This window comes from Lynx rufus, unplaced genomic scaffold, assembly GCF_022079265.1.
Source record: "Lynx rufus isolate CCGP_SWC_20201006 ecotype Redwood Valley unplaced genomic scaffold, mLynRuf1.p SCAF_15, whole genome shotgun sequence".
Lineage (NCBI taxonomy): Eukaryota > Metazoa > Chordata > Mammalia > Carnivora > Felidae > Lynx > Lynx rufus.
In genome coordinates this window covers 29,093,264-29,110,092 of record NW_025814829.1, presented here as the reverse complement: position 1 = coordinate 29,110,092, position 16,829 = coordinate 29,093,264, and the positions used below count along the sequence as shown (strand labels likewise).

Below are 16,829 nucleotides of genomic sequence, written 5' to 3'. Positions count from 1 at the left end.
AGGCAAGAGCTCGGTGCCCGGGTGTCTCAGAGCACACTTTCTAAAAGACCAAACCCCATGTGCAGGGTGGTGACACTTAACCACCCTCCTCACAGCTCCTGTTGGGAGACCGCACTCCGCCTGAAACCAAAGGAGCTTTTCTACCCAGAGACGGGGACATGCTCGGAACGGTCTCTCGTAGTTCCCGGGGGCCGGCTGGAGAACGTGAGCATTCTGTTATTTCCTTTCCACAGCTCCTCTTGAGGAATTCACGTCCTGCTACCGGCCCCAGGACGTAGCTAAAAATAACCTCTGGTTTTCAAACCGAAAGCTCTGTCTGTCAGGAGGCTTTGCCGGTGCGCGCGTGGGGCCGGAAGGGCTGTGTCAAAGTCGCTGAGGTCAGCCTGGGCCTCATGCCGCTGTTGCTTTCCTCTTTCCAAGGAAGCCTGGGGCCTCATGAGTCACCCCAGAGCACCCCAGTGGAGCCTGGTTGGAAGAGGGCCGTCAGGTGGGGCCTCCCTCTGGCACCATGGTGGCTGTTGGGCCTTGAGGAGGGGCCTTTCTAAAGATACAGAGCGAACGCTGTGCGGATTTCCAAGGTGGCGCCTGTTCTGATTCTAACCCGTTCCGGCCAGATTAAGGGGGCCGAAGGGGACGTGACGCTCCTAAGCCGCCTTGGAGCAAAGTCTCCATCCTTGGTACGGGTGTTTCCATTCCTGCCGCCCCCTGAGCCCAGAGTTCCGTCTGGACTTGCCTGAGAAGGTTGCTGGACAGTCTGTCCAGCTGGAGAACAGATTTGTCTGCCAGACAGCTCGCTGCCTCCTCCTGCTGCTGCCACCTGCTGCTTCAGCCACTGTCCCTGTCCCTAGAAGTCAGAGACGGTGCTTAGAGATGGGACAGGCTCTACTCTCTCATCCTCTGCCCGGGAGTCTAGAAGCTCTCCACAGGAGCCCCACCGTGCCCTTCTGGGCAGCTTCCGTAGAATACAGAAAAAGCTTTAGAGCTTGGGGATCAGAGGAAAAGGAGCAAAGGAGTCAGGACAGGAGGGCGACTGGGCTTCAGACAGGACAGGCTGAGGCCTGGCGTTGACTTCGCGAATCCTTAAACAGTCGCGGGGCCCCAGCAGTGGCTGAATGAGGCTGATCCTCAACTCGCCTCCCTTTGCGCCCACATTTTCCAAACCCAGAACTCTTGCCCAGGCAGGTAACGCGGGACTCAGGTAGCCAGTCCCCCTCTGCAAGGAGGCCTGGCTCCTCCCGTGCTGCCCCTGCAGAGAAGCAGAAGTTGAAGTAATTTCTACCCGACCGGGCCACCTGCTCACCGGAGAGGCAGAACGACCCCCCCCCCCCGATCCCCGCCACCCCCCCCCCACCATCCGCAGGGTGGAGGGGATCCACCCTGCTCCCTGGGGCTCCTCAGGCTCCCGAATGGTCCATGTGGAAACCCCAGTCCTGACAGTGTCTGTGTGGTTCATTTTTCTAACAAGTTCTAACAGCTAACCATCAGGGCTTCTTCTTTCTGGAGAGGACGAGGCTGAGGGGCAGTGGGAAGCAGTTTTTCAGGATGAGCACCTCTTCTATTTCCCTGTAGAGCACAGAGCATGAGAAGGTAATGAAATGCAGCGTGTGAGGGGCTGGAAGTCTGAAATAAGAAGGAATTTTATTTGCGGTATCAGACTCTGGGAGTAGTTGACCTGGAGAGCCTGGAAGAGGGCCTTCTAAACAAGCTTTTAAAAAACAGGCGAGAGGGCGCCTGGGTGGCGCAGTCGGTTAAGCGTCCGACTTCAGCCAGGTCACGATCTCGCGGTCCGTGAGTTCGAGCCCCGCGTCGGGCTCTGGGCTGATGGCTCAGAGCCTGGAGCCTGTTTCCGATTCTGTGTCTCCCTCTCTCTCTGCCCTTCCCCCGTTCATGCTCTGTCTCTCTCTGTCCCAAAAATAAATAAACGTTGAAAAAAAAAATAAATAAAAAAATAAAAAACAGGCGAGATTTCCACTCGACAGGGAGAGGACAGCCGTGACATCTGGGTAGGGAAGACCGGCCTTAGTGCCGACGCTGGGATCGACCAGCTGGGTGAACTTAAGCAGTCTTTTAACCTCTCTGAGATAAAAAACGATGTCTTAAGAAGACAGAAATAGAGATGCTTTGTAAAGTAAAAAAAAAAAAAAAAAAAATGTATTTTACAGTGTAAAGGCTGGAGACCAAAATAGATAACAGGATTCCCTGAACATCCCAAAGAGGGGGGAAAGTATATTAAAAATAGAAAAACCAATATACAGAAGGAAGAGACTCAGAGCTAGTCGGGATTGGGACCCTGGGTCAGGCCATCCTATTCCCTCTTCCCAGGATTTATTTTCAGTCTGACCACCCTGCCTTGTGTTTTCCAGAATCATGTGAGGGCCGGCCGGGAAGGTGGAGTAGATGAGAACCCGGAGGATCTGTGTCCTCGTCCCCGCCCCACTCAGAATGGAACAGAGGAGGCCCTGGCCACGGGCTGCAGAGGTTGACCGCTGGTCTGTGGTCCTGCTCTCTGTGGTCTGGGTGCTGCTGGCCCCCGGGGCGGCCGGCATGCCTCAGTTCAGCACCTTCCACTCGGAGAACCGGGACTGGACCTTCAACCACCTGACCGTCCACCGAGGCACGGGCGCGGTGTACGTGGGGGCCATCAACCGGGTGTACAAGCTGACGGGCAACCTGACCATCCAGGTGGCTCACAAGACGGGGCCGGAAGAGGACAACAAGTCCTGTTACCCGCCCCTCATCGTGCAGCCCTGCAGCGAGGTGCTGACCCTCACCAACAACGTCAACAAGCTGCTGATCATCGACTACTCGGAGAACCGCCTGCTGGCCTGCGGGAGCCTCTACCAGGGCGTGTGCAAGCTGCTGCGGCTGGACGACCTCTTCATCCTGGTGGAGCCCTCGCACAAGAAGGAGCACTACCTGTCCAGCGTCAACAAGACGGGCACGATGTACGGCGTGATCGTGCGCTCCGACGGCGAGGACGGCAAGCTGTTCATCGGCACGGCCGTGGACGGCAAGCAGGATTACTTCCCGACCCTGTCCAGCAGGAAGCTGCCCCGCGACCCCGAGTCCTCCGCCATGCTCGACTACGAGCTGCACAGCGACTTCGTCTCCTCCCTCATCAAGATCCCCTCCGACACCCTGGCCCTGGTCTCCCACTTCGACATCTTCTACATCTACGGCTTCGCCAGCGGGGGCTTCGTCTACTTCCTCACGGTGCAGCCCGAGACCCCCGAGGGCGTGGCCATCAACTCGGCGGGGGACCTGTTCTACACGTCCCGCATCGTGCGCCTCTGCAAGGACGACCCCAAGTTCCACTCCTACGTGTCCCTGCCCTTCGGCTGCACGCGGGCCGGGGTGGAGTACCGCCTGCTGCAGGCCGCTTACCTCGCCAAGCCCGGGGAGTCCCTGGCCCAGGCCTTCAACATCAGCGGCCAGGATGACGTGCTCTTTGCCATCTTCTCCAAAGGCCAGAAGCAGTATCACCACCCGCCCGACGACTCTGCCCTCTGTGCCTTCCCCATCCGGGCCATCAACCTGCAGATCAAGGAGCGCTTGCAGTCCTGCTACCAGGGCGAGGGCAACCTGGAGCTCAACTGGCTGCTGGGGAAGGATGTCCAGTGCACCAAGGCGGTAAGGAGGCGCTCGCCTCACTCTCGTCCCCATCCGTGATCCCGGCAGCCTCTTTCCTGCCGGCGCGCCGTTGCACACCCTGCTGTATCCAGCAGGAGTCTGAAATGAGAGAGGTTTTCATGTTCCTGTTATCTGGTTGTGACCAGTAACACGGAGTCTGACCTATACCAGACACTTGGGGCATGTTTGTTGATCCATTGAGTCATTATGATTGATATGTATATATGTGTGTGTGTATATATATGTGTGTGTATATGTATGTATGTATATGTATATGTCCATATATATGTGTGTGTATATATATGTGTGTGTATATCTATATATGTATGTGTGTATATGTATATATACATATATATGTGTGTGTATATCTATATATGTATGTGTGTATATGTATATGTACATATATATGTGTGTATATATGTGTGTGTATATATGTGTGTGTATATCTATATATGTATGTGTGTATATGTATATGTACATATATATGTGTGTATACATATGTGTGTATACATATGTGTGTATACATATGTGTGTATATATATGTGTGTGTATATATATGTATGTGTGTGTATGTATATGTACATATATGTGTGTATATGTGTGTGTATATGTGTGTGTATATCTAAATATGTATGTGTGTATATGTATAGGTACATATATGTGTGTATGTATGTGTGTATACATATATGTATATATATACATGCACATATGTACTTGTGTATGTGTGTATATGTATAGTGCCTGCATCATACCTGGCACACTGTTGTAGGTACTGCAGGCTTCAGCAGTGAGCCAGACAGCAAAGTTCCCTGCCTTCATGGATCTTTCATGAGCGCAGTGAGATAAATAAATACATAAGGTGTGTCGTCTGTCAGAGGTCAGTAATTACTGTGGAGAAAAATAAAGTAGGGAAGAGGGAGAGGCAATACCCAAAAAGGTTGATTCATTGGAAAAGTGGCATTTGAGCAAAGACTGAGGAAGGTAAGGAAGTGAGTCATGTTGATATCTAGGGAAAACATTCCAGAGAAGGAGCAGCAAGAACGAAGAATTCAAGGCATGCTGGGAGTGTGTGAGGAGCAGTAGAGAGCATTCGGGAGAAAGAGTGGTAGGGGATGAGGCCGGTCAGTGGTGACGGGGACCAGATCGTCCACATGCAGGGCTCTGTGGGCCATTGGGAAGACAAGTGAGGGAGCCGAGGAGGCAAATGGATATGTAAGTTAGAGGAGCAGGAAAGGAGTCAAGCTTGACTGGTAGACTGAAGACTGGGGAAGAAGAATCGGGAGTCTGGACAAAGGGAAAAGAAGAGAGTAAGGGAGGCTCAAGATCCAGACCTGAGGACAGCATATGTAAAAACATCCGTGGCAAACACTGTCCTGACAGAGGGTCGAGATGCCATCTAAGTGGTCACCACCATGATCCATCCATCCTTCCATCATCCATCTGCCTACCCATTCCTCCCTCCATCCATTCAGCACCCACCCACCCACCCATCTATCCGTCCATCCATTCATCCCTCTCTCCATCCTTCCATTCATCCTCTCTACCCATCCATCACCCATCCATCCATCCATCCATCCAACCATTTAATAAGAGGGTACTGACGATGTTCCGAGTGCCTAGCACTGTCCTGGGCACTGGGGATGCAAACATAAAACAATGTGATAACTACTCTTACAATATCTCATGATCTAGTGGGAGAGAGAGAGAGAAAGGGAGCGATAAAGAGGGGGAGATAGTGGCTACGAGTTTGGACTTCAGAGACAAAGATCACAGTTCAGATTCTATCTGTGCCACTTCCTCGCTTCAGAAGTAATTTAACATCTCTACATTATCATCTGCGAAATGGGGCTCATACCGCCTGCCTCATGGGCTGATCAGATGAGATAATACATCACAAAGATTAGGGCCAGGTTAGGTTTACCATTATTAGTTAACTATTGTGATGTGTGACAAGTGCTAAGATAGATTTCTGTGCAAAGTGCTGTAGACTCTGGATCTGCAGCCTGGGGAAAAAATCTGAGACCAAGGGGCCCATATGGCCTTCTGAGTATCCTAAATCGAGGAAGCCTACTGTTAGGACCAGAAGTCACTTCTTAAAGCAAGAAGACAGGTCATGCCTAGTCTATGCTTCTGTTCACAGCATCATTTGCTTGGTATGATAGGATAGTGGTTAGGACAATAGACTTTGAAGTCCAACAGATTTGTACTTAAAAATCAGTTCTGCCACTCAAAACTGTATCACTTTGGGCAAGCTATGTACCTGGTCTGAGCTGTAATTTTTTCATCTTTAATATAGAGCTAATAATACCCTCATGTATGATTATTACGGAGATCAAATAGAAAACGTTCGTAAAATCCTTAGTGCAATCCTTGACACTTAATAAGCATTCAGTAAATGGAAGTTATAATTATTAATATTAACCATAATAACAAAGAAACAGTTATTTGCTGTTATTTCACTTTTATTAAATGGGGACGGTGAATTGGATAATCTCCAGAGTTCTTTACGGCCCTGAAATTCTGTAACCTAGGGTCCCCAGCCAGTGAGAAAAAGCGGAAAGGGAATGCAAGGGTTAACCCCCTTTGCAGAGTCCTGCCTGGTTCCCATTGCCCAGAGGGGGCCTTGTCAGGAGGAAACCGCTGATTCCTGCCTGCTTCTGAGCCAGAGGGAAGAGGAAGCCACCACCCTTCTCTGGCTCCAGTGGCTTGCGGAGAGACAAGCCCGGGCTAGTGACCAAAGAGCAGCAAAGGCACCGGGAGAGAGGTGACAGTAGGCGGGACCAGGGCCTCAAAGAACAGCCCCTCATCAGCCCCCCTGCCCCACCCCTGAAAATCACACTCATCTGGTGCAAACTTTACAGCATGGTGGGCAGGGAAGGGTAAGAAGAGCCACTTAAAATCCTTATCATCTAAGGAGTCCCAGACCTGGGCATCCAGAAATCTTTGGTGGCCTTGGAGAGGGTTAAGGATTGGTGAGAGAAGCGGTGGCCCCAGGGCTTAATTTTAACATAGTCTCTGGACTGGCATGGAGCTCTCAGATGAAGGACTTGAGCTTTGCCCCTACAAAAGGGATAAGGAAGAGGGCTGTCACTCATTGAGTGGAAGCTATGTACTGAAGACTGAGCTGGGCAATTTAAGTGTCATCTCATTTGATCTCATTTGATCCTCAGTATAACCCTATGAAGCAAAGAGGATCACCCCCCCTTTGGCAGATGGAAAAACAAAGGCTCACAAAGATGAAGTCAATTGCTTAAATCGACACAGCTATAAATGACCAAGCAGGGGTTTGAGTTCAGTTCAGCCCATATGACTTCTGAGTCCAAGCTCTTTCTGTTTAGCCATGCTGCTGCTAAGGAAAGCCGTAGTTCAAGCTGTCACCATTTGGGCAAAGATAAAGGGGCTTCCGATGTCTGGAAACACCTGACAATTTAGAGAAGAGAGAAAGAAATACCAGCCAACTCCAGGGGCTCAGGAAAAAAAAAAAAAAAAAAAAAAAAAAAAAAAAAAAAACTCAAAAAACCATTTCCCTTACAGTTCTGGAGATTCTAGAATCAGGAACGATAAAGAGAAATCCACAATCACTGGCAAGGTTTTTTGCTTCTGTCGTCATTACTCAGAAACTGGCTTGGGCTATGCCTGTGCCCAGACTCTGCAGCCTTACCAGCCCTTTTGTGGAAAGGAAGCTAAAGCCTTGAAACAAGAACTTTCAGGACTAAAGAAAGCTTGACCATCACCTGGTCTAATACTTTCACTTTATAGATGAGAAAACTGAGGCTCAGAGAGGGCCCATGACATACCAAAGTCACATGGCTAATTAGTGGTAGAAACAGGACCACAATGTAGATTTCTTGTGTCTTACCAGGGTACCTGCTGCCTATGGTGTAGGGATGAGAAAGGAAAGTGGAAAACCTAAAAAGTGGTAACTGATTCCTGCAACCTGACTTTCTAGGGAACTAGACATTTCCATCATTCGGTCTAGTGATGTGCTCATAAATATTAAATGGCTGGTTCTCTTCAGGCAGTCCGGGTGGGTTGGGGACACTTAATTAGAAGCATTAGCCAATTTTCCTGGTGCAAATACTCCCACCACAGCTGATTTTAAGCCACCAGCGTGATGCCACCGTAGTTAGACACGCACACAGTCATCCCTCGTGAGCTGTCCAGCAGGCCACTGCTTTGCTCCCTTCTCGAGGAACTTATCCCTTCTGCTGTGTGGGTCTCCCCATTATTTAGAGTTGTTCAAGGTCATCCTTAACCAGAATATCAGTCCCTTTCCTAAAGAATGCGCACACACACACACACACACACACACACACACACATAAGGGCATCTCCTCCTACCAGTATCAGCCCTCTGCAGAACACCAAGGAATCACAAGGCGTGAGTCTCTATTCCCGTTGGATCCGAGAAGGGAATGGAAGGGAAGTCCCTATTTTAGCCATCACATGCCCCAGTTCATAAACCAATTATTCCAAGGAAATAGACTGTCAGTGAGTGATGCACCAGCCTGCTGTTCCCTGGGAAGGGTGAGAGGAGGAAGCCGGAGACAGTTTGCAGGTTTCTCCCTCATGCTTTCTATGTTTCCCACAGTAGTCATTTCCTTCCCCCCTCCGGAATACCTGTTCAGACCCAGAAGGAACAGCTGCTGCAAGACTCTGGGCTCTTTCTGGCCCAAAGTCTGCAGCCTCTGCCCGTGGGATTCTTGGTTGTGCGTCAACCGGGGTGCCTCGGAGGCCCCTCCTGGCCCAGCCCCAGGCCAGGCGCTGTGCAGGCAGGACAAACCCTTTGGCGGCCCCCCTCCTCCAGGAGCATGGTCTTTTTTGTTAACTGAATGCGATCTTAGAAATAATCCACTTAATATCCCGTGTTCCCAGCCCCCGAAGAGGATATGACTGTTCCAAGTTTACACAGCCACTTAGCAGCAGGGCAGAGGCTAGAATTCAGGTCTTCCCCCTTTGGGTTAAGCTATTCTTTCATTTTCTTAGGGTGATCGTCTTTCATAGATGCTCTAGTGTCCACCGAAATACACTCTTTTTTAAAAAACAAATATTTATTCATTTATTTATTTTTAATTTTTTTAACGTTTTATTTTCGTTTTTTGAGAGACAGAGAGAGAGCACGATTGGGGAAGGGGCAGAGAAAGAGGGAGACACAGAATCCAAAGCAGGCTCCAGGCTCCGAACTGTCAGCACAGAGCCTGACGTGGGGCTCGAACCCACGGACCGTGAGATCATGACCTGAGCCGAAGTTGGACGCTCAACCGACTGAGCCACCGAGACACCCCTAATGTTTATTTATTTTGAGAGAGAGAGAGAGAGTATGTGTGTGCACACAAACAGGGGAGGGGCAGAGAGAAAGGAAAGAAAGAATCCCAAGCAGGCTCTGCACTGCAGAGCCTAATGTGGGGCTCGAACTCATGAACTGAGAGATCATGACCTGAGCCAAAATCAAGAGTTGGATGCTTACCCAACTGACCGGTGTAGGCACTCCTGAAAGACACTCTTTATACAGGCACACCACCGGTCCCTTCAAAAACCTGGTAATGGGAAGAATATCGCCTGTAGAATTATCTTTTATTTATATCTACGTGAACATTATTGAAAACCTATCATGTACAACAGTAGAAATTGTATAATTTAACAAAATCTCTGCTGCATAGGTTATTTCGTTTGCTCCTCAGAAAAATGGTCAAGTAGTATCACAAATGAGGAAACTGAGGTCTATGTGACTTAAGTAACTTTGCCAAAGTACAAGGGCCTGTCCCGTGTTCGATGACCCTTTTCGTTCTATCCCCAGTATAGCATGGGGTGAATAATTGAATGGCTTAAAATTCCTTATGCCTAAAGGGAGACCTTGCCGCCCAAGACACAAACAAGAACCCCTCTCCAGTTGGTAGAAATCCTACGATGCTGCCTCCAGACTGAATCTCGTCTGTCTAAAGAGCAGGATCCCTATACAATGGTATGGTCCGCAGGGACATTAAAATGATCAGAAAATGAGTGCCCGAAATCAGCTTTCCCAGTTGCCTCTGGATCTCTCAGCAGAAGGGTAGATGGGTGGCTACAATATAGTGTGATAAAGGCTACGGATCCTTCTCTCTGGTTTCGCAGCAGCCAATGTGGGATCTGTGAGTCAGTTGGTGAGATGCTTTTGTTTGAGGCGTAGGTTAGGTTCCTGAACCCCACGTCTGTACCTCTCTGAGGCCTTGTGCCCTAGGGCTGGTGGTTGGGTGCGGGCTCGTATAGGGACTCTGCCGTACTTCTGCTGTCACTCACCCCAATTCCCTCCCTTCCCTCCAGCCCGTCCCCATTGATGACAACTTCTGTGGACTGGACATCAACCAGCCTCTCGGAGGCTCGACTCCAGTGGAGGGACTGACCCTGTATACCACCAGCCGGGACCGCATGACCTCAGTGGCCTCCTACGTTTACAATGGCTACAGCGTGGTTTTTGTGGGGACGAAGAGTGGCAAGCTGAAAAAGGTAAGAGTCTGTGAACCCAGACACCCCAATGCCGTTCAGCTCCTTAGCGGAGAGCCCCTTCTGGAAGCTTGCTGTTGGTGGACATTTAACACAGGCAACTCTTCCCTTTCTTGGGCAGGGGGGTTAGCATGGGGGTGGGTAGGTAGGGACTAATTTTGTGGCTTCTCTTCTAGCTGCTTCTCCCAGTCATTAGTGAGTGAATGTCTAGGGAACGTGAGCATATTTCAGTACTGCCCAAACTTCACGGGATTAGGAAGGTACGTCACCCGAAGGGAGGGAAATAGAATCATCCTTTATCTCCAAATCAAGTAGAACCGATGCTTTGACCATCTGTATTTTGAATCGCCCACCTCACACATCCCTTCCCACGGTTTATAGAGTTGATTGTACTGGTCAGAAGTCTTTGTTGCGTCCTGGTTGAAGCAGGTCATGGGTCCCACATCCAAGGACCCAGGCAAAGGATCGTGCTGCTTTGATGAGGGCCTGGGGTGGCTGGGTGACTTACCGCTCTCCTGCCTTTCCTCTTCCCACGATCACAGACTCTTCCCCGCCCTTCCACTCCCCGCTCCAGGCTTGAGCTGCCAGGAGGAAGTCGACATCTTATCTCATGCCTGCCCTGGGCCCCTCTGCCAGCTGGAGGGCACTGGCTGGCTGGGGCCGGCAGCACGGAAGGCTGAAACCAGCAGCTTGTGCCTGCTTGTCTAGTGCTTAGGGTGCAGAGACGAAGCACCGTCTGGTTCATTATGTGGGATTACAGCAGCCACATTCTTTCCGGTCCCAGCTAATCCCCTTTTCCCAAGCTTACCCTTCTGCCACCTTTCCCCAGTCCCGCCACCTGTGGGTGCAAGACCTCACCGCATCTCACGCTTTGATGTTGACGTCACCCCTGCGGCCCTTTCCCCCTAATCCATTTAGAGCCTAGGGAGAGAGATGTCTTTGGGGAATGTGGAAGGAGGGTGGCAGGGAGGGAACCTGAGGAAGAATTTCCGCCTTCTGCTTGTGCTGAGCTCAGAGGAGGTGAGAAAAACAGGTCTAGGTTTGTGTGGAGGTGCTGAGCTTTCCAGACCTCTTCTGGTTCGCCTGATACTGGAGGCCCTTTAACCCTTTTCTCGCTCTGTGGAGAGGCTGTCACTTGTTTCTGTCCTGTGCCCCTACTCTGCCTGGGACTGTGGACCTTGGCTTGCCCTCTAGGCACAGGGAAGAGAGTATGGGTGTGGTTCCCCCCACTTGCCGTCCCAGAATGGGGGGAGCGGGGAGTTGCCTGAGGAGGCTCTACCGAGATTTAAAAGTGGCATATTCCACTGGGCAGCGTTGAGTGTGGACCTCTAAGGCTGGCGACTTCCCTGCAGGGTCATCTACCTGTTCAGCCAAGTGGAGAGTACCTTGCTTGGGAGCGTGGGGCCAAGGAGCCTACAGGGAGTTGAAATGCAGCCTGAAGTCTCTCTGTCAAGCCATGCACCCTCAGGTCTAAAGATCCACCCAGAGGAGCTCCTCTTACAAAGTCATCTGCCCACAGAGCCCTCCTTTTTCTAAATCGCATGAAGGTTTCCCGGGGGCCAGTGGCACCCACACGCAGGCTGGTGTTCCGTTTCCTCCCCTGTTCTTCCGGTGCCTTCCCTCCCTGTTCTGGATCGTTTGTGTGACTGTTGGTCTCCTTTATTCTCTTGAAAGTTCTGTGCAAGCCAGGGGTCATGCTCTATTCGTGTTTATTTACCTCCTTCTGCCCGGTTCTTGCACCAAGTGTTTACACAGGGGAGAGGCCCTGAAAGTGCTTTTGAAAAATAGAACCATTCTAAGACATCTGAGATATCATCCGGCCCAGTACGCACATAGCTCGGCAGAAACACTGAGGCCCAGAGAAACCAGTGAGTTGCCCAAGCATAGAGACCAGGACAAGTTCCTTCTTGCCCTGACACTCCATTTGGCACCCCCTTTTACTTAAAGAAGCAGCCACAGAGCACGGGGAGGGAGGATGAGAACAACCTTCAGGCCCAGGCTTGTTGAGGAGGGTCAGCCAGGGACCAGTGCTTCCATTCTCGACAGTCCCGGGTCAGAGTTAAGGAATGGACATTTGCCGAACGGGCAGACGAGGGCCGAATGAAGCAAGAACGATCCAGCCAGACGCAAAGCAATCCTTGTGCCGACCTTCCCCTATCTCTGTACGTCTTGTGCAGCACACACAGGGGGCTGCTTGGGGCAGCTTTCCAAGCCACACACCCAAGTTAGCCAAGTTCTCTTGGCCTTGTTGGAATCTCGGCAGACGAGTCGCCACGGAGGCAAGTCAGCGGGTTCAAGGGCAAGGCTAGGGGCGTGGCTGCCCACGGCTTGTCCCAACCTGCAAGTTGGCTGCTCCTCTCAGCCTTCACTTGGCCTTTCTTTGGCTGTTTCTATGAGCTCATAACACCCCTCCTTCTCCTGTGCAGCCCGCCCTTCCTTTCCACCCACACTCCTTTGAGGCACCTGATACTTACACCCTGGCTCCCACTGGCCTCCCATTTACCCACCCACTTGCCCTCACTCTCTCCAGAGCAACAGCCCATGAGGAATTTGTGGAATGTCCCCAGGAAACTCTACCATGGCCCAAACCCCATAGCTCTTTCAACACAGGAAGGAAAATAAAGAAAAAAAGAAACGAGCTAAGAGCGTGGAGAGGGGAGGGAAGCAGGGTGCGTCAGAACCGCTCACTTCTTCCCTGCCTGACCAGGCATCTGTCAGACGGTCGGACTGCCCTCATCCAGTGCAGCCATAGGAACAGGATGTCCCTGTGTGGGGACGTGTGGAGGAAGTGGAGACTCACTAGAAGTGACATGACCATGAGGTGCTCTTATGTGCTGTCACATGCTTGCTCATGTACTGTCCTCCGCTAGACTCGGAGCATCCCAGACTAGGCCCCTGCCTTCTGAGTCACAAACACGTGGACAGAACAGGCAGAATAAGGAGGAGACCTCAAAACCAAGGTGTGCAATACCGGCCTAGGCTAAGGGTCAGTGCATCACAGGTGATAAGACAGGCCGTGACTCACCCCAGGGATGGAACAATGGCAGAGAAACCAACCACGGAAGTGTGACCCACCTTGAAGCCTTTACTGAAGAGGAGGAATAGCAGAATTTGCTTAAAGACCGAACGGGACAGAAAACGAATGAATTGACTAACGGGTGAGAGAGAAGGGCATGCTAGACCTGGGGTGCCGCCCCGAGAAGGTGCAAAACGGTGCATGGAAGGTCTAGAGGGCACAGAGGGGTTTGGGAGGTTGGTGAGGGGAAAGTCAAGGCAGAGCGCTGTGAGCGTCTGGCCCTGAGAAGACCAAGTGAAAAGGATCTTGGGAGTTTTGCTGACTCCAAGGTCAAGGGAGCCGACCGTGTGATGCAGCTTTCCTGATGTTAATTAGTCTTCACCGTGCTAACGGGAGAAGAATTTCCAGGTCATGAGACATGCTGGACTTAGGCTATGTGAAGAATATTCTTAAGAGGATAATAACTCAAGGAAAGAAGAGTGAAAGAGGAAGCAAAACAACTTTCTTCAGATAATATAATTTACTGAGCACTTATGTGTCAGGTGTTATTCTGAGAGTTTTATATCTATTAACTCACTTAATGTTGACGTGACTCTATGAGGTAGGTGCTGTTATCACCTCCATTTTACAGATGAAGAAATAGAGTCCAAGCAAGGTAAAGGCATTCATCTGAGGCCCCAGAGCTAGTAAATGGCAGAGCCGAGATTCGAACCTTCATCTGGTCTCCCAGTTTGCGTGCTTAGCCATTAAGCTGTGGAAAGTGAATTAGACAGACTTGGCGTGGCTCCAGAGGGCAGAATAGAACCAACGGGCAGGAGTTATAATAAAGCACATTTGCACTTATTATAAAGAGGAAGTTTCTGGTAGCCAAAACTGTCCCAGCATGGAAAGAATTGACTCAAGAGGGAATGAGCTCCTAGTCAGTGGAGATATATTTTTTTAAGTGTTTTATTTATTTTCAAGAGAGAGAGAGAGAGGCAGAGCACAAGCCGGGGAGGGGCAGAGAGAGAGGGAGACACAGAATCCAAAGCAGGCTCCAGGCTCCGAGCTGCCAGCACAGAGCCCGACGCGGGGTTCGAACCCACGCACCGTGAGATCGTGACCCGAGCCGAAGTCGGTTGCTTAACCAACCAACCAACCAACCAGGCGCCCCAGGCAGTGAAAATATTTAAGCAGAGACTGGACAGTCACTGACCAGGGATGCTGTAGAGGGACTCCTGCACCCCCCACGTGATCTTTATGCCACGACTATTCCACGGACTCCCTCAGTAGAAGGGCAGGCTGTGGCAGAGAGGAAGCACAAAGAGAGGGAAGCCAAGGCACCCTGGGTGTGGGCTTTGAAGTCACAGGTTGGGTTCAGCTTGCTCCCAGAATGTAGCAGAAAGCCCTCAGCCTCCGGGAAGAGGTGCTGGGCACAGACAGGGCAGGGCAGGCCTGGGGCGAGATGTAGGGGAGGGGAAAGCAGGATATTCTGCGGGGTGGGGGGCGGGGAGGGGGGGGACACAGCGGACTGTGATGACACCTCCACCCCCAGGCTAAGGGCAGGCTGAGAGTCTAGACTGAGAAGGGAGGCAGGGAGCTAATGTCGAAGCAGATGGAAGAGGCATAGCGGCCACAGACGTGCAAACTCATTGATGAGGACTTCCCAGCTGGAAGGGAGGAGCCCAGGAGGCGGTTCGAGCCTAAGTCCTGGGGCATAGGAGGGCAGAGGTAGGCTGAGGAGACCAAGGCTACCAGGACGTGGGAGGGAGGACTCTCTCCAGGTTCAGAGCAGAGTCCTGGCTCCTCGTCTCCCTGCCTCAGTCCCAGCTTTATGTCCCCGCGGGCCTCCCTTAGCCCCTCAGCCCCGGGGCCTTACACAGCAGCGGGCGTCGCTGGCTGTCTGTTCTCTGTCCCCACTGGAAAGCTCCCCTGCTGCTCAGGGGCTGGTGAAATGTCCTTTATCCTGCCCCTTCAAGCACTGTGGATAGCACCCTCCTCAGACCCCTCACAGCATGTAATTGTGCTCTGACGGCGTCCGACATGGGAGCAGCCACTAATGTGCCCACTTACGTTGAGATTCACAGACCCTGAAGGACAGGGACCCTCTTTTTCACGTTTACGTCACCCTTTCCCGTGGTCAGATCCAACATCTCTCACACATTAGGTGCTCATTAAATTTAGCTCCCGTGTATTGGGAACCGCCTGCATGCCGGACCCCCATTTGCACCGATTGGGATAGAACCAGATGCCAAGAGTGACTGCTGTTGATGTGGCCGGTTTGCGAGGGAAGGAAGCTATGCTCTGGTGGATATGTCAGGGGGTGGGGTGGCGGCGGGATGAGGAGTCAAGAAAACGGGAGAGCTGCTGGTGGGTAACAGGGAAAAGAGTCTGAAAGGGACGTGTGGACCATGTGGACGAGGGTGGGCGGTACTCTCAGAGACGGTGACCGGGGTGGAAGAAGGGGACCGTGTTTATACTGTTGCCTGGAGATGCCCAGAATAGCATGGCCAGCCATCTGCCTCCTTTGGATCAGATGTGGGTTTGCTGACAGCAGGGAGCAGGTGCACAGGCCCAGGTAACCACTGCCCTGCCCCCATCCTGCCAGCCCTCTGTTTGTAGGATTCTTGGACGGCTTTAGAAATCCACAGGGACTTAGCCCTCTTCAAGTTCTGGGGAGAGCCCTGGCCTCTTCTGGCACCACCTCCTTTCCCATTAGCTAACCAGCATGGCCGCGGAAATGCCTGAGAAATTCTTGAGGAAAATTCTGTCTTTCCCTAAGGGACATACCAACCAACCCAAGGTCTCCAGTCCGCAGCCCACAGGAAGCCCCGGCGTCCCGATCCCATTCTTCTTTTTCCAATTTCACAAACGGTTTGCTCAGCAAAGCCAGGAAAACTGGAGCTCCTTTGCAGGAGCGGCTTAGGCGCTGGAGAGGATCCATCGAGAGCACCAAAGTAATAACGTTCCTAAGCTCCAGGGTGACTGCTCAGTTTTTTGGTAACACTGATTAGTTACAAGATACTCTTCTGCTTTTCGTCTGAAAATACTTCAATTGCGTGTGGCCATGGACCCCTACATCTCTGCCCCATTTTGCAGTTGTGGAAAACTGAGCCACGGAGATATTAAGTATCCCACCCAAGGTTCTACGGCCCCTCCGTTGGCAATCTTGACATTGGCACTTACACATCCTCCCCAAACACACAGAAGTTCCGAACCTGTTACTTGGCTTCGTCATGGGGTGGAGTCGTCTTGGTGGACAGAGGGCCAAATTGGATGAAAAGCTGAGAAACATGCCTTTCTGTCTGGGCCAGCCCCACCAAACAATAGCCACTCGTTCCTCTGAGTGGAAATGATTCACTCCTTTCTCAGTGTGAACCCCGGATCAAGTAAACAACCAGGGCTGCGGGTCCAGTTCTGGGAGACCGCGGCTCTCCTGGCCCTCGTGACGGCTAACCCGACGCCCTACCCCTCCTCGGGCATCTCAGCCGTGCTGGGGGCTGGGGTAGTGTGGAGCAGACACCCTCGCCCACATCCCCAGAGCCTGCGTGGAAGAGCCGGGGTAGTGGCTCTGAGCTCACCACCCCATCCCTGGTAATGAGTTTGGCTCCCTGCCCAGGCTCCCACCGCCAAGCGCGCTGTTTGTTTTGTTGTTTTATAGGCCTCTTGGGTCCCAAGAACCGGTCTTCTGAAAGCTGGGAACGGCAGCACTTGGTCGGCACCCG

General features: G+C 51.7%; 1 protein-coding gene across 1 annotated transcript in view; it reads left to right on the top strand.

Annotated features, from left to right (window-relative positions):
• Positions 1–2,544: 2,544 nt before the first annotated feature.
• LOC124509840 (plexin-A2-like) overlaps positions 2,545–16,829 on the top strand; it is a 60,274-nt gene continuing 45,989 nt past the window's right edge. Inside the window, exons 1-2 of the mRNA XM_047076453.1 lie at positions 2,545–3,630; positions 9,930–10,112. Of these exons, the coding sequence (XP_046932409.1) occupies positions 2,545–3,630; positions 9,930–10,112 (1,269 nt within the window). The remainder of the gene's footprint in view (positions 3,631–9,929; positions 10,113–16,829) is intronic.